The sequence below is a fragment of the Colius striatus genome, chromosome 3 (genome assembly GCF_028858725.1).
Source record: "Colius striatus isolate bColStr4 chromosome 3, bColStr4.1.hap1, whole genome shotgun sequence".
Lineage (NCBI taxonomy): Eukaryota > Metazoa > Chordata > Aves > Coliiformes > Coliidae > Colius > Colius striatus.
Genome location: NC_084761.1, coordinates 27,832,373 through 27,850,899, shown reverse-complemented (window position 1 = coordinate 27,850,899; position 18,527 = coordinate 27,832,373). Strand labels below are relative to the sequence as shown.

At 39.4% G+C, this 18,527-nt stretch overlaps 1 protein-coding gene across 7 annotated transcripts in view; it reads right to left on the bottom strand.

Moving 5' to 3' along the window:
- The window catches only part of LARP1B (La ribonucleoprotein 1B), a 35,792-nt gene extending 17,265 nt beyond the window's left edge, over positions 1-18,527 (bottom strand). For 4 of the 7 annotated variants that reach the window (XR_009818391.1, XR_009818390.1, XM_061992089.1 and 1 more), the window contains exons 1-7: positions 17,891-18,527; positions 9,722-9,783; positions 8,631-8,690; positions 5,500-5,668; positions 3,956-4,099; positions 1,436-1,579; positions 874-1,042 (exon numbers count right to left, since the gene is read on the bottom strand). Coding sequence is in view for 5 of the 7 variants with exons in the window: in XM_061992089.1 (XP_061848073.1) it covers positions 874-1,042; positions 1,436-1,579; positions 3,956-4,099; positions 5,500-5,668; positions 8,631-8,690; positions 9,722-9,783; positions 17,891-18,167 (1,025 nt within the window). In the remaining 2 variants the exon portion in view is untranslated. Of the gene's footprint in view, positions 1-873; positions 1,043-1,435; positions 1,580-3,955; positions 4,100-5,499; positions 5,669-6,478; positions 6,613-8,630; positions 8,691-9,721; positions 9,784-17,890 lie in introns of those variants that run through there. The other 3 variants (XM_061992091.1, XM_061992093.1, XM_061992094.1) reach the window with 2 other exon arrangements.

The following is an 18,527-nucleotide window of genomic DNA, read 5'->3' as shown; positions in this document are numbered from 1 at the left end:
TCTCTTAGGGGCCTGGCAGCAAGAGTAACAAAAAAAACTGCAATAGAAGTTTTGAAGTTGATAGCCACATGCCAGATACTTTCTGCCCTTAAAGAGGCTTTTTTCTTCCTTTTTGCGTCAACTGTAACAAAAGAAGCAAGAATAAAATAAGCAAGTTGCTGTATGGAATACAAGGGCAATCAAAAACCACCACAGAGGCATCACAGAGAAATGTGGTTGCAAGTACAGAAGATGAAATATCTGCCAGTGGTGGAAACTGTCTCTTTAAAATGAACTAGCAGTTTCCAGGCCCTTTTTGACTTGTCTCCTGGTGATAATCAGTCTTCCGGATGGTTTCTCTTTGCCTAATGGTGTACACGAGAAAGTAAACATTTCAGATTATTGAAAAATCAAGTACCATTGCAAAACTGCTTTCTTTCCGTTAAATGCTTCAGGTGAAACACTCTGAAAACATAAAACCAACAAGACTTCTCAAAGTGAAATTGAGAGCAAATAAAGGGAAACGTCTAGCTACATCACCCAAGAGCAGCTTTTTAGGCAAACAGACCAACAGTACTCAAAAGCACAAGCTCAGAGACATCCATATCTCAATTACATGACAACATAAAAAGAGGGCTATGTACCATAAATAAAGCAGGTATACAAGTTAGAGCCAGACTGCAGCACAAGATGCAGAACAACTTCCTTAAAATTCCTCCCCATCACTCAAGCTTTTCCACCCCACTAGTGAACAAATTCAAACTGGAAATGGGCAAAAAATTAAACTGAAATGCCTAAACTCCATCTTTATATGGATACTAATGATTTATCACTCATTTTGAGATATCTGAAATAGATCTCTAAAAATATTTGTACATTAAGCAACCTACTTACATTTGATGTTTTATATATTCTTTGAGAAGTGCTTCATCCACAGAATACATCTGCACTCCTGTTCCATCACTATAGTAATACATCACGCTAGCATTAAGCTCAGGGTGAAACATTGGGTCAATTCCTTCACTGTACAGCTCTTGATAACCAACGGAATATTCAAAGTTAACTTCAAAATAAAGGAGAACATAAAAGAAAGAAGATGAAAAAAAATATTAAGTCCTGCACACAAATATTTTAAGGCATGACACATACTGCCACTTTATTGTAGGCTTTCAGTATCTCATTTTTTAGAAGACTCAAGCTCCTCAATTCCTTCCATCCCTGGAGGCATTTAAGAGACAGGTGGATGTTGCACTTAGGGAAATGGTCTAGTGGTTGATAGGGCTAGGACAAAAGCTGGACTTGATCTTAAAGGTCTCTTCCAGCTGAACCGATTCTATGACTCTGATAATTAAGTTACAGGACACGGTTTTTTGAGCCAACTCTTACTTAATGTGCAAACAACAACACTATAAACACAGTTTTAAAATTTTTGCTAAGCATCTACTTCTCTGCATACTTCTAGGGTTTCCTCTGCCTCGTCCTCTTCCTCTGCCTCTACTTCTTCCTCTCCCTCTGGAAAATCCTCGAACGCTGCCACTCTCGCTTCTCACGCTGCACACTTCATCCTGATCATCTCTCTTTTCTCTATCACGACGCCAATCTTTAAGAGAAAAAAAGCAAAATACTTGCAATCACAATTAAATATGACAGTGCCAGAAAGTCCCTTGTAACACAGAATTCTCAGCTTGAGCCCAATCAATCCACCAACTTGGTCTCGCAGGCTGAAGTGGGAGGTCAGATCTAAAAGCTGAAGTGGTTTGCCCAGCCAGGCCTGAAGATAAGTTGAGCAAATGTTGTAAGCCAGAAAGAAGAGGAAATGGGCTTGAGTGGCAGTCCATCTCGAATGCTTCCAAATCAACTGGACACTGGTGCCAGCTCAAGGATCACAATACCTGTGAGTGGCTTAAAATGGGAAGGAATGACCGTACAATTCTCCTTCCAGGAGTGATAATACAGTGTCCTGCTATGGACAACTCCCATTACCTAGTGAGAGCCAGGAGGAGCTGCTAGCTCTTTATGACCCTGCTCTGGAGAGGACTTCCACAGCAAAGACTCTCTGGACTCTCTTATTTGTTCCCAGCAGCAGTCACCTAGCACTGCCCATTTAGCAGCACTCATTTTTTCTCTGCTGGTCCTGCCTGAAACTGAGCTTTTAAGTTAAGGACCTCTTTTTGTTAACATATTCAAATCTAAGATGACTTTTTATGAGTCTATGTAAGGTTTTCATATAAATAAGTGATCTGCACATAGCAAAACAGAACAGGAGAGAAGGAGAAGAAAAGAAGAAAGGAAGGTAAAGAAGCAGGTTCAAACCAGATCCCAGAGACCTTGGCTCCACTCACCATAAAACTTAAGGATAGGTGTAATTCCCATTTTACTCATGAGGAAAAACCAAACACTTCTCTCACACCATTTCTCCCTCTTTTCCTAACACTCTCAGAGACTTCCATCTTCAGTCAGTCTTCCTTGCTTAAAAGTTTATTTAGGTTGTAATTGCATAGTCTTCCAGAACCTGAGGGATCTCTTTGTCAGACGAATGCCTGGGCATACAACTGCTGTTTGATCAAACTGAGGGTTGCTAAATTTAACAAAAGACTGCTTAAAGACATGATTTTTTGTTTGTATTAGAAACCCTGGTTTACTATCAACTAATTTTAATGAACCCTTAAACAAAATTTGTATGCTTATATATTCAAGTTCCTATATTTTCATTTTTTGTCAAATAAGACTGATTTATTAATACCATACTCTGTATGTGGGTGTCTCATTGGAAATTTGGGTCTTAGCTTTCACACTTAACTACCCTCAACCTTAAAAATCTCAAGTGTGTAGGCATTATTTGACCTATTTCCCCAGAATAGTTCCATTTCAGCATTCTTGAGAGTACATTTATGTGGCTGAGACATGTAACATCCTGTAATATTTAACAGCTGCATGAGCTAGCATTCTATTTAAGACTGAAACAGATTTTTAATTTACACAGTCAATATTCCTGAAGAGCATATGTTTTACGTTCTCTCACATTGAAACTGGTCTTGAATCACTATAGCCTTGAGGCAGAGTTCATGCTACAAGTTCCTAAGGAATAATTGTCAAAGAAAGTGATGGACTAAAGGTCCTTTCCCTGCTCCAGCCCATCCCTCAGACATCCAGATCAAATCCTTGAATCAAATTTTGTGAAACGACTTCAAAAACAAATACCATCTCAGTAGCATCCAGCACTTGATGTAATGACAAAAACACTGTTAATGTGTTTAACACTTATACACAGGTGCATAAACCAAAGAGTTACACTCAGCCTAAGACTTCTGATGTCTGACAATCGGCACTCCTTGAAACCTGAGGACCAGAAGCAGTACCAGTTCTGGTGCATTTCTCCCTCTCTAAAAAGTACAACTTTTTGCACAGCTGTGTTGAAAAACAGGTCAGGGCACTGAAGAAACTGGTCCATCTTAAAGGAAAAAAACACAAGCAGAACTGCCAAAGCAGAGTTCAAAGTGCAAGTCTGCAAGCAATTGATCTAACAGCAACACACTGTGGGAACAAGAGTAAAGCAGTAAAGAACAGCCATCTAATTAGACTATTTCCAAACTTTCTGCATGGCAAATTGGTGAACCAAGACTCTGTAGAAAAATATAAGAGGAAAATATATGCTGTTTCAACTGAGAGCACTAGCACATACTGTAGATAGACTGTTTCCAAACTTACTCAGCAGTTAGTGATTGAGAAACAACAACTCTGGTCAATTTTTGATGAGAAAAAAAAATTGACAGTACACTTTTAAACACAACTTTTCCAATTTAAAATGTTACACTACAGTATGATTTATTTATTGCTAGTTATTGTACAATATAAAAACTAGGTTTTACTTAGTATAGGCAAAGTCAAGTTTCCACTAAATGCCCATCTAATGCCTACTCACACGGTCTCATACTTTGCCAAAAATTGAAAGACTCACACATTGAAAACTACTTACTTCTTGTCTCATTCCGTCTGTTGTTATGAGGTATTAACTTGTTTGTTTCCAGCAAAAATCTTGAACTAGTTCGAGAGCTTGGTCTTTCTTGACTGTCTGACCTTACATCATTCAAGTGAAGTGGCACCCATTTCTGCTTGTTACCTTGAAAAGTTAATATATTACTCTTAATTACAGCACTGCTTGAGGTTTCAGCTCTTGAAAAAATCCTGTAGAATTCTTGTAGAACAAGTAATGGTTCGTTTCAAAGTTTAAAAACTGGGAGAAGATTAACATTGGAATTTTAAGCTATGACGAATGACTAAATAATAAACACAGTGAACAGGAATTTCTCAGACTGAAAGGTAGCCTTACCTGAGCTTCAAATAAATGAAACAAAGGTGAGCTTGTTTTATTCAATGAAATTTTAAAAGTAAGCTCCATTACCAATAACTTACAGCTATCTAAGTGTTAAACATACACAGTAAATTTCTTACTATATAATTTCACAGCCTGCATATAAAACTTAAAGGTAAAAAACAACCTTTCAAGTTAACCATTAAAGATTTCAAATCACAAACGATAAAAATCTGTCTTAGAATTTAGGTATTTTTCTGTTTTTTCACCTTGAGATAGATTAAGTTCACACAAGTGCATCAAAAATTATTAGTAAGGCTGGTTTTTTGTTGAAGGCTGCCCTAAAAATCCACTAACCATTTCTTTAATGCTATTTGCTGTTCTCTACTTGACTGGTATTGTGGGCTTCATATCTATGTAGATAAGAAATATAAATACATAAAAAAAACCCATAAAATGTGTTCTCCACACTGGAAGAACAAAAATTAACATAGCTTTTACCTCTGGGATGCTTTGGGTTAGATTTACATAGACTGAAAAAATTAAAAGCAATTAATGATTTGGTTTTACATATATACATAGGAAGATTAACAAATCTAAACAACAAAGGTCTTTAGGATACCAAGAAATATCAGCAGGAAAGCGAGAAAAAAAAGCAGCTGACAGCAGTAATACCTTTAAAGTATCGGCTGCTTCTCCAGCCTACTAACCAAATGAGATGGAGGTTTGCTTTCTATTTTTATGTAACAGATTGGATCAAAAGGAAATTAGCAACCTGTTTTAGTTTTTCAAGTGATCTTCTCAATATGTAAGCTAATAGTAAAACATGAAAATTCAGGTGTTGCTATATATACTAACATACATATACATTTTGAAGTTAACACAGTACTACATACTTATGGAAATAAAGGTATGAGAGACAGTTATGGTTTGTACAGCCTTGTTAAAATTTTCCAGGAACTGTCAGAGCTCCATGGAGCATCAGTATGACACAAGCTGCTTTTTCTCCAAAAATTTCTATTTCACTAAAGAGAACACTCCAAAAACTGAGAAAATCAGCCTGTTTTAAGCTTCCTAGCAGAAAGCAATACAATCTGTGATTACGTAGAACTCGCAGAACATGAAGAGTTTCAAAAAGTCATTCAACTGGAATTAATGCAACTGTATCAATGGCAACTTACTCCATTATACATAGTGCCCAGACTGACCTTTTCTCCTTTGGTTATTAGTTTGAGCTTCATCTTCACTGATATTTTCTCCTGGACCATCTGGCTTTGCCTCTAGGTTATCCTTGATTCCATTATTGCTTTTTTGATCAGTTTTCTCCTCCCTTTCTCTTCTGTTTATTGTCTTCTTATTGTGACTTATACTCTTACACTGCAAGAGATACTGGTAATTATTTCTGACAGGACAACTGCTGATAGCAAAATGTATATATTTTCTTCACCTATTAAAATTCCTTTATTATCTGTTCTCAGCCTCTTCAGTAGTTTAAGAGCTGTGTTGTTTTTGTCAAGTCTCATTTAAAATAGTTGTGTTTTCTGCTAACTTGGCAAGACTATAAAAAGAATTTTAGACTAAGAAAAGGTTGGTTGGTTTGTTTCTGAAATGAAGACACAGAATGGCAGAGTACACAATAATCATATTTCAATACCTCAAAACTGCGATGTATTTGATAGGAAATAAATATTACTCACCAGTACCTACTGTTTAGACTGACTATCTTTAAAAAGCTGTGTTTACAGAATAACGATTGGTAAATCACAAGTTCCCATGATGCTGTAGTATCTCAACAGCATGCCAAACATTCATGTAAACCATAAGGAGCCATAGGTCTCAGAGTTTGGTTCATGTTCTGATTTAGTGGAACAGAAGATCAGAGGATGTGTAGGTGTATGACTACAGATTTTTTTTCCCCACATTAGAATATGGCATTTACTGGGATCTGTGTGCATTTGAGGAGTGCCAGCATCCTGCAGACCGTAATTTCTTTGAGATCTGTTATTCTGTGGGATTTCCAAGCTGAACAGCTTTTTAGCAAATAGTGAAAAGCTTCCTTTTTTCCTCCCCCAGTACTGACAGAGGTTGGGGAATGAAGGGCTTTGAGAAGGACTTAGGGCTACTGGTGGATGAAAAGCTAGATGTGAGCTGGCAATATGCACTTGCAGACCAGAAAGCCAACCATACCCTGGGCTGCATCACAAGAAGTGTGGCCAGCAGGTCACGGGAGGTGGCTCTGTCCCTCTGCTCCACTCTGGTGAGACCCCACCTGCAGTGCTGCATCCAGGTCTGGGGCCCTCAGCACTGGGAAGACATGGATCTGTTGGAATGAGTCCAGAAGAGGGCTACAAAAATGATCAGAGAGATGGAACACTTCTCCTATAGTGAAAGCCTGAGAGAGCTGGGGTTGTTCAGCCTGTAGAAGAGAAGGCTCTGGGGAGTTCATATTGCGGTCTTTCAATACTCAAAGGGAGCTTGTAAGACAGATGAGGAGACTTTTTAGTAGAGCCTGCTGCAATACGACAAGGGGCAACAGTTTTAAACTAAAGAGTGGATTTAGACTAGATAGAAGGAATAAATTTTTTACAGTGAGGGCAGCAAAACACTTGCACAGGTTGCCCAGCTCTATCCCTGGAAACACTCAAGGCGAGGTTGGATGGGGCTCTGAGCAACCTGATTCAGTTAAAGATGCTCATTGTAGAGTGGTTAGACCTTTAAAGGCCCCTTCTAACCCAATCAACCTATGATGCAATATAATATCTACCTGCAAAATTAAGCCTCACAGACATTTCTGACAAAAAGGAAGAATACTCCTATGTTGTGGAAATAACTTTGAACCTGCTGAACAACATACAGTAGATACTGCAGTACTAGGCTGTAATTAATGTCAACACAAACCCTTGCCTTAGGCAAATTGAGATTAAATACAAACTAAATGTTATGTGGTTTAACAGACATTGTATGAATTTGTGTACCAAAATTCTCACTTAAGTCAGCAAAAGGTTGACATCTACTCAATACAATCTAGATCATCTGGAAAACTAAAACATCTTTCAAAAAACGTTCCTAAAGCAGAGAGTGTTCTGTTTTCAAACATAAAATATCCAATGTGTATATTCTTATGAAACACTACATACATATCTATCAGCCACTCTGATTAGTACTGTACAGACATCATTAGTCATATCCAAATTTCACATAATAACCAAATAGATGCTAAAGACCTGCACTACTAAGGAGAGCACAAGAGATACGCGTGCACATTTTCTACAGTCACTAAAATCAGTGCTTCAAAAAAGTTTAAAAGAGACATGCTAAAATAAGCATATTCTAGACTCAGTCATAAATCAACATAAGCATTTACAAATACTATTAAAGGATATAAAATTTTATCCTTTCAGTGCTACACAATCTCTCAGATTTAGGCTTGGCAGACTCTGCTTTCCTAAGCACCGTAATATGGTAAAAAAATATTGTTTTCACACAATTACAGAAATTTTCTGCACTGTATTTTGTGTTACAACAGTAGTCTCTGAAAAGTTACCAACAAAACTATTGCATAGTGGAACTGACCACACAATCTTCAAGAATGGCATTTTTGAGTTATTAGGCTGCAGCAAATGAGAGGTTGCACATCTGAAGTATAAAAAGCATGGTGACATTCTTTTTAACTTTATGAGTAGTGAGGGGAGGAGTCTGATGCACAGCTGAGAAGTATAGACCTCTAATGACACCAGATAAAAGCATCACAGAGGTGCTGGAGAACTAAAGGAAAGAGTGAAATGTCACTCACAGCTTGCAATAATGTGTGCTCTGTTCCTGTTTTAAATAGCATAAAGCAGGGGTAAGACATATTACACACTTACTTGACATAAAATGAAAGGAAGATAATTTGATGGAACAGATGTTACCTAAAGATCCAGCAAGGGGAAAATATATTACATTAATAGGGCACGGATAACTAATTTGTCCTGCATCTGAGCCACAAGGAAGGACAGCGTGTTCACAACCCCACAGGCCTTCTCATCTGGACATAAAACTTGCCAATGAGTAGAAAAGAGAAACAAGTTTTAAAATGGTAAAGATGCCACATTTGTACCTACACATCCATGGCACAGCACTAACAATAAATGTAGTGTATACGTGTGAGCTTGTGAAGGGTTCAGAAATGTCAGTAACCATGCAGAAAGCTGAGCATGGCTCAGTATCCTGAATTATTGACAAAATTTCTGCTGAAAGCCTACAACACCCAAAGCTCACTCTAGGGGGAACATTAGTAAGCAAAGAAGTCAATATCATTTTAAAAAGAACAATATTGAAGAGAGTAAAATATACTTACTTCATTGTTTGCTATTTCGCTTGGTGTTGGCCAGTTTGTGATATCACCAAAATCATCACCCTGCAAAGATGATAAACAGTTTACAGTACTTCCTAGATTTAGTCCTTTTTAAAACATGCAAGTTGTCAGTCATGACTTGGATGGCCAAACTACTCCTTTGAGCAGAATGATTACAAGTATTGATTTTTAAAAACACACAAAATACACAGCCAAGTCTTGAAAAAAGGATACTATCAATTGTAGAAACGACTATTCATTGCACTTCCATACAAATTAATGTCCATACTAATGTAATTAGTAGGACTAAAGAATATTTTAAGTGAGTACAGACAAAAAAAGGATAGAACATAGACATTTTGCTTGCTGGCTATTATAAAACAAAGCGGGTTTACGACTTTTGAGCACAGATAAAACAATTGTCAGATTGAATTCTGTCTTACACATAGCTTCCCATGGGATTTAAAGATACCTACTGCTTAAAAGTTTTTTAGCTTTTGGATGACCTTTGAGCACAGGTATTACTATTCAACGTAAAAACGGGTGGCTATACAAAATTTTAGAAACTGAATTTTTTGATATTCAGTGTCTCCTGTCATCAGTAATGATAATTTTATAATAGCACATAAATCACATTACATAATAGGCAAAAAGTATTTTCAAAAACAATCTAGCATCACTTATGTTCAAGTGATAGCATTTCTTTGCAGTCCCTCAACACTTTTGTATAATCCCCTTGCTTTTTTGTGCAAAAGTGCCTTTCTTTATCCCTCAAACATACACTACTTCAGCATCCCTTCCAATTTTAAATTTCCCTTCCCTTTCCACTTTGTCTTCAAATCAGCCAAGGCAGAACATAATACTTCTGGTTGTAACTTCAAAATACCTTGCCATGTTTTTATTTTAAAAATATCAGTTATTTACCATATTGAATACTTACAGTCAGCAATGCTCCTTTGAAATTACTTCATTTTCCTACCATACTACTAGCAAAGCTAAATGCCAGTTTAATTGAAGAGATTAGACTAACTAACTGAGACTCCTGACACAACCAGACCAGTAAGTCATACCTAAATGTTCTTGCAAATACAAACCTTGCTGCATTTCCTTGTCCTGGGTTTGGCTGCTTTTATAACATTAGTGGAATTTTGTAGTTCTGAAAAGGGAGAAAAAAAGCTTTCAGATGAAGGATTAGACTGCCCTTAAAAAGAGTAAGGAAGGTATACTTGAACAATACTTTTTAACTATGTATTATTCTACACCAAAATTTATTGAGGCCTTGGTATTCAAGTTAACGAACACATCCATAAGGTAACTAATAGTACATGACACTAAGTGTAATTATCTTGAAAACCAGGTATGGAGAACAACTATATAACAGTATTAAAGCACTTGCTCAGCTATAAAGTCAAGTCTATCTCAAAATACTGGTATTTTAACCTAATTAGCAAAGAAAATGAGCCCCTGCAACACCTTAAAAAGTTATCCTATTAGAAGCTGTATTTAGAAGACAGGATTAATTTATGTAATCTATTATTATGCAAACATGAAAAAAAAATCATAGAAGCAGTTACTACATATTCACAAATTCCTAGTAATTTCCTTTTATAAGCAATTACTCAAGTGTCAAATAAAATTTAGCCATATTGCCCATAACCAAGCCAAAGCAATGAAAAAACTTTTAAAGAAAGAAAAAAAAACACCTATAAAAACTACATTAGGATTAATAGATTTTAATGCCCAAATTCCACAATGGATATGTTTATGATGAGTATTTTCAATGCCAATGACACTCAAACTTTTTCAGAACCATCCAAGACCTGAACTTTGTAACAATATAGCGTTTTTTCCTGGGCCAGGTTTGGGGCAGGTGGGGAAGCTATGGGAAGGGGGGGGGGGGGGGGGTGGCGCGTGGCGCGTGGCTTCATTAAAGAAAGAATGCCAGGAGTTTCCCCTGTAGTTGATAGGGCTAATGACAGTCAATTCTAAGATGGACCCACCGCTGACCAAAGCCTGGCCCATTATTGACTGAGGTAACACCTCTGTGATTAATGTATTTGAGAATCATAGAATGGTAGGGGTTCAAAGGGACCTTCAAAGACCATTTATTCAACCCCCCTGCAGAAGCAGGTCCACCTAGGTCACATCACTCAGGAACGTGTCCAGGCAGGTTTTGAAAACCTCCAGAGGAGATTCCACACCCTCCCTGGGCAGCCTGTGCCAGGGCTCCCTCACCCTCACTGTGAAATAGTTTTTTCTTACGTTTAAATGGAACTTTTTGTGTTCCAGCTTCTTTCCATACTCCCTTGTCCTAACACTAGATACAACAGGAAAAAGGGATGTCCCAACCTCCTGACATCCACCATTTAGATATTTGTAAATATTAATGAGATCCCCCCGCAGTCTCCTCTTATCAAGACTAAACAGCCCCAGTTCCAAAAGTTGCTGCACAGTTGCTGTTCTGTGCCATTTTTCCCTATCCATCTCAATTTTTGTATTGGGAATTCAGGGAAGAAAATATTACTAGTATTAGGCAACTTTTGTCAGAGACTACAATTGAGAGAGAAAACCACCTCTTCTGTTAACACCTGGTTCTGTTCTCCCAATCTTCCAAGAGAAGATAGAGATAGAGAAGTGGTCACAACCTTCCCTTGAAACTTCTTCAGTACTTTATTGTAAAGCAAGCTTGAAACACCGAACTTGACTGAAATCACTAGTGAATTACCATTTCATACAGGGATAAAATCACCTCCTCAATCCTTATCTCTTTTACATCCAGTGACTAATCTTCCTTATCATGGCTTCACACTAGGAACTCCACCCTCATACCCCAGTGACTCTGTCTGCTTCCTGGAATATACAGTGAACGTTAGAAGGATAAACTCACGTATATTCCATATTCCAGACTGTAAATTATATTAATACTGATAGATACAACTTGAATATTACACAGGGCATATGAATTCAGTGAATCCTGATCAACCTTTGACCTTTGCCACACCATTTGCCAGCAAGTATTTTTTCTTCCTCTCCCACAGATCTGCTTTTTAAAACAAAGACAAAGCACACACCCCCAAACTGCCTGTTTCTTCTTTTTCAGCTTCAATTAACTTTAGTCTGAGAGCTTTCAGAAACACACAGTGACTGTGTACTCCTAATGTTTACTTGTCATAAAATAGTAAACTAATTGCCCTTTAAAACAAGACAAATAGCTGTAGAGGTGGAGTAGCAAACAAATTTGTAATTTTCTGCTACAAACCTGCCAATTACCTGTAAAGGTAAACTGACTGGCCATAGCATTTGTGCTCCAGTACCCTGTAAACACACCTCTCTTTAGCTGTTCAATTACCTTATTGAAGCCCTTTTTCCATCTCACAGCACTTTTACTTAAATTGCTGCTGAAGGGACTGCTCTGCCAGAACTTCTACTTTGTGTGTCACCAGGGCGTAGCAGTAGATTCAAAAATAAAAGACTCAATGTCCCTGCACTACCTTAATCATGGGATATTATTCCAGGCGGCAGGAGAGGCTATCTGAATCAAGTAGAATGAGACTCAACTTGTTTTAAGGAATCTGTCATCTGTATGCAGTAATTCAAGACTTGGAAAATGCATTTGCAAACTAAATGGAGAGAAAATGAATATTTTCTGGGCAACATACTGCCCAGCTGATGATGCCCCCTCTGAAATCGAAGGCCCAAGATCCCACCACACTCCATACTTCTCTATCCAAAAACTACTCCAGTTTCTTCTCCTCCCAGAGCAGCTATGCTCAAAACCAAATTTAACTGACCATCTTTGTGGGACTTACCCGTCAGAGATGGATTTTAGTGTGAATCAATGAAAGGGGAAAAAAAACCAAAACAAAGGGTGTGAGAGTAAAAGAACAAAACATCAGATCATTTAATAGGTGTGACTTTGTGTGTTATGAACAGGCCTAGGCCCACTGTTCAGTCAAAAATTAACTCCAGAGTGCATTTCGATAAAAGCTCTATGCTTTACATTACTCTGTTTTTTGCTTTCAACGTCATGTAACAGCGCTGAATGCTCACCCATGGCATCTGTAGTACATTGCTCCTGCAGAACCAAGTAAGCCCTTGCAAATAAACTATTTCACTCGTTCTTAATTCAAACCTAACTGTATTAAAATGGTTCATTCAGTCACATGCTACAAGGTAACCTGTCTAGTAATGGCATGTTGTGTTGATAAAGGAATTCAGTTATTTTCAATTGCATTGCTTGCTGAGCTTCAGCTGATTTTTGATGGGGTGGGGAAAGAAAATAAAGATGAGGATGTTTAATTGTCAATTATTATCTTTCAATCACTGAACTCCATTCAGAAAAGACACTATCCACAAGAAATCAGCCTTCAAAGTCATTTTTATTTAGGGTTCTTCCAACTCTTAACACACCACATCCTAAGATGAGCTATCTTCTGCAGAACAACATGGATGCGCAAATGTGCCAAGTGCAGTAGGTCAGGATATATGGGATGACAGTTCTGACCAAACTGAAGAAGAATTTTGGAACCACCAAAACAGTAGCCATGGGGACAATGGCAGCAGAAAAGGACAAGTACACTGGATGCTATGCAGAGATAAGACAAGCAAAGTTTGTACACAGAGCTCACCAAAGTAACACTGATTATATTTTCAGCAGCAGTACTTCAGAATGGAGGGTTTCAACTTCTGCAAATGACTAGTCAGCAAGTAATTATTTCTGTTAGAAGGGGAAGGAAGATATTGCCAACTTCTTCTGAAAGCAAACTCTATTAATAAAGGTGGACCACATTCTAATTTTGACACAAATGTGGTTTATGCTCTAAGGATTTCTAGACAACATTCAGGTTTTATTTTTACTTGGACTGAACATTAATTTCTTTCAGTGAAGGAATATCGCATAAATACCAAAAGTGCTTCAGGAGGCAAGTGAAATCACTCAGCAGAACAGTTCTTCAAAACTTCAGTGGAACATGTTTGTTGAACTTGTACAACATTTTCTTTTTAACACTCGGTTTGAAACTTCACAGCATAGTCCATTTTTATACAAGGTAAACTATACTTAAACCTTTTGTTTTAATAGATTAATGTGACAATCTCTTGGAGTATATCATAATGGCTTTCAATGAAAGATTGTGGGAAATTAAAAACAAACAACAGTAATTAGGCTAACATCCTTTCCTCCAATAGTCCCAGCATTTTTCAGTGAAGCAACATTACATTGACCTTCCTTACACTATTTGAACAACTAATCAAGGCAGTTAGTTTTTATATCTACATCCTTCCACCTATTTACATTCAAAACCAGACCATTTTTCAATATAATTAGCAATGGGGGAAAAAAATCCCCAGTACACAACTTATTAAACATTACCTCTTTCATTATCTCTTTCCCTTGCACTTCATTTCTCATCTCAGTTTTTCTCTTAGTTTCTTCAGAGAAAGCTACAACCTGTGGCTCAATTTCTACAAAAGCTTTCAAGGTCTAAAGGCAGCACATGCTAGACCACAGCATGCCAGTACTGTGCCTTAGACTCTAGGCAGCAGGATGGATTTCTCTCTCATAACCTCTCTCTGTTTTAGAAAGAAAGAAACAAAATTCTACCACACAAAATTACACATGCTATTATACACAACTAAATTATAAACAGCAGGTTTGTAAAGATACTGTTTTTAATCTCTTCGGGGCTGAGGCAATCGTCAGTGGTTTACGTTCTGATAATTCTTAAAATGATTATTTAAAAGTGCTATTAAAATACTCAAGGAATTAATAAGAATGATAATATCTGCCTTAGATACATAAAAGATGATAATCAGATCATTTACCAATCTACTAATCAAGCCCTTGCTATTCCTAGTAACACAATATAGAATCATAGAATGGTAGGGGTTGGAAGGGACCTTCACTAAACCATGCTTTTATAACGTGTTTTGTTAACAGACTGAGCAAAATAATTTATACAACAGCACTACAGTCAACTGGTTATACTGCCAAAATATCAATCAGATGAGAGGTCTTTGATGCACAGAAATAAATGCAAGGAAGACAGACAAACTGAGTACAATATACGACTGAAGCATGAAGTTATTTTATTTAACTTCATCATCCAAGCACACTAAGAAGTATACCCATTTCAATCACTTAAGAAGTGCATATATTTTGCTTCATTCAAGACTTTCATAAATTTCATTAACAACTTTTGAATAATTATCTAACAAATCATTAGAGACCCACATGAGCTATATAAATCATGTTAAGGCCAAGGATCTTGTTATTGAGATTCCCCTCTGCAAGCTCACCGAATGGGCAGCACTTGAAGCTTTATCAACAGAAAAAAGAAGTAGAACTTTCACAATAAAAATTTTGTCAAAAACTCCATCCTAGGAGAAATTATTTATATTGAGGAAGAGTAACTGGTTTCTTCTCTGAGAACCCAGCTCTGAGGGGTAGATAAGGAAAAATAAGATTCAGAGGAAAGACAAGGAATACAGGACTAACATTGGATTCTTCCACAGCTTCTGTCTGGGCACATTTTGTTGGCTGTATTTTTTAAAAAGCTTATCTTGTTACTTTGCAAAAAATTAGCTACAAGATTATATAGGACTTCTTCCTTGGAACCATTCCTGTTTTCTTACTGAGCTTCAATGTGAAGAACAGGAGACTTACTGCAATATACTGGCCAGGTGCAACAAGAGGAGGTCAGGGGAGGAAGACAGACCGTAGCAGTACCTTTCTGTCAGTCTATGCTAAAGCTTACTCGCCATGCTCATCGGGATAAGACCGAAGCCTATTAACTTTAATAGCAATTTTATACTGCTATAAGTCTTTCGCCATGAGTTAAATGCAGATTAGGATGCAAAGATAGCTGTATAATTCCAAAATAATTCTGTTTAACAGGGAAATTTAATAAAAGTCTCAGTCAGAAATATCAAACTCTGGTAACCAACATACCAGGAAAAATTCAAGTATGTTGACATTAGGTGTCTGGTTTACTGGAATATAATTAAAGCCTACTAACACATATAAGATAAAAACATAATAGGTCATAGTAACAGCATTTTGGCCAAATTATTTTGCCCAGAATTTTAAGCATTTTACTTTAAGTTTTTCCTTCAAGTGTGGGGTGATGAGAGACAGGTATGCCTCTATTACAAATTAACATCATGCTAAAGTAAAAGTCAAAAGATTACAGATTAGGGTCAATTTTCCTTCACTGTGTAACTATCACTAACCATACATGCATGTCTCAGGAAATTATCAACAAATTAATCCAGGATCAACAAGTGAAACAAGATTCAGTCACTACTTTGATGTGAGATTCTTTTACATTTTATTAGCCTCTTTAGGGATACTTTTATGTTCCATCCCAGTATTTCTTCTCATCTACTTATTTCACATAACTAATTTTCACACTATTACATTCATAAGGGCCTAGTGTGTCCGATTTTGATTTGCAATTAGTTACTTCAAAATACACCCCTCATTGGAGGTGGAGACACATAGCAATTCCTTCCTTCAAACAGACAGAAAAGATGAGCCGCTTTGCTTTTACAAAGCAAAAAGCAGTGACTCCTTCACAGTGCTTTCTGTGGTGGTCAAGCTAGAACACACACCCTGGTTCTTCACCAACACCGTTACCGTTACAGTGACTCCCACATTTCTTCCATCATACACTTGCCAGCAAAATAGATGTTCCAGTGTAACTGTTCAATTTATGGTAAGCACAACTTTTATACAGAAGAAAAAGAATTTAAAGTTCTCTGAAATCATCAAATTAAACATATAACATGCATAGCGTATAAAGTCACTGCCTCCTTTCTCCTCCTTCCTTCAACAACTGTTCACGTGTTCACTTTTCCTTAAGTGGAAAAGTAAACATAACAGAAGGTGAAGCACAAGATGTTAACGCAACAAAAGCAGCTTTCCCGATGCTTCTGATGTACCATTATTATTACTGCCACAGTAAGGCAAATACGAGTGACAAGTTCTCTTTCTTGCATGGACAAGACCACAAGCTACTGACCAGTAAGCTGGATTGTAAAGCTACATATAAATTGGTATTTATGAGTGCGTCAGCACGTACAAACTAAACAGGCGAGATGATAAAGACAACTATATATGTTGCCAAAAGGTTTGATCTTGCAGCTAAGTAGAGGCTTTGTGGTCTGCTTGCATGACCTGTACGCTTGAAACTATAAATTACATATTTCTCTCTATAAAGGAAGTACATATTTAATTCAAGGATAAAAGTGACTGTGAGATCACAAAAAGGTTTGTCAGGTGCCTTCAGGAGCAAGTGCTGAGATTGAAATTCTCAGGAAGCACACGTTGAAATACGTATTTTGAGGTCAGCAGTTTACTTCCAGCCAAGAACAACACTCCAAGAAGCTGCTAACTTCCAGGAACTCTTTGCTAGCATAAGCATAGCGCATGGCCGTTTCAAGCCAGGTCTTTGAAGACCAACATTGTAAAGCCATCTACCTCTTCAGTCGGTATAGAGCCCGTAAAATAGCTTTATCTTACATGTGGTGATTAAAGGCTGGGAAATTATACCACGGCTACTCTCACTCCGCCTCTCTCCACATAAGCTGTTTGAATCCTGACAACAAGCAAACTGATTACTTTTGTTAACACTTAAAGCCTCCACAATCCAAACGTTCTGGAAAGCAAAATCAAGTAACGGATCGTATTGAGGGCCTTACTACATAATTAAACAAAAGAGATTCGCGCTAAAGCAAAAGGCAATTTTCAATAGTTCCGAAGAAAAGCAAAGTAAGACAAGTACCTTTCCAGCCCTATTTGCCAGTACTAGAGCCCAGCGTCATGCGGTGCTTGCCGTAGGCAACCCTCCACGGCTGGGGGCGACCATTTACAATCAGCACAATGCCTTCCTCACCCTAAATCGTGTCCTCGTATGTCCCCCCACCGCGATTCGGGAAAAGGCGGCGGCCGGACCGTCCTCCCCTCGCTCGCTTCCCTGCTCTGCCCATGTATGTCAAAAGCCGGAGCGCCCGGCGGAGCTCCCGCGGAGCTGCACCACCGGCCGACCAGCACCCGGGCCCTGTTCGGCTAGTACAGAGAAACACGTTTCGTCTCATAATAAAAAAGAAAGAAAGAAAGAAAGAAACAAAACCCCTGCCCCACAAACACAACCTCAAAACAAAACCAAAAGCTGAAAGCCGCCGCCGCCGCCATCACCGCACGCCAGCCAGCACCCGGCCCGCCGCACCCCCACCCCGGGCCCGGCCCGGCCCGGCCGCCGCACCTGGGTCCTGCGGTTCAAGCTGCCCGTCCGCCGCGGGCGGGGAAGGGCTGTCTTGTGTGGGTCTGCGCCTCTTCCACGGGTTCTCCTTGGGCGGCGGGGCTTCCACCGCCAGCTGCCACCGGCCGCCTTCCTCCGCGGCCTCCTGCCCACGGGGCGAACCGGGCTCCGTCTGCTGAGGCTCCTCCGTCCCCCGGGTCCGGCCTAGTGCCGCATCGTTGCCCTCAGCGCCCCAGCCTCGCCGCTCGGCGGGCGCCGCCGACACCTGCGCCGCGGACATGCCCTGCCGCCCGCCGCGAGGGGCCGCCAGCCGGGGCGGCCGCGGGGAAGCCAAGGCGGGGGATCCGCCTCCTCCCCTCGCCACCGCCCCGCCCCGCCGGCCGGGGCTCCGGGAGATCCCCTGTCAGCAACGCCGGCCGGCCCGCAAAGCCGCTAGCCCTCTCCTGCCCCTCAGCCGCTCATTGAGCGAGCGCCTCCCGCAGTGCAGCCCTTTCCCGCGGGTACCGCGAAGGGTCAGGGGAGGAGCGAGAGGGAGCGAGACGACGCGACCCACCGCCGCCTCCCGGCCCCGCTGCGGCTCAACCGGCCCGGCCGTGCCCGCGTGGAGCGGGGTGCGCGGGCGGCGGCCGCCGTAGGAAGG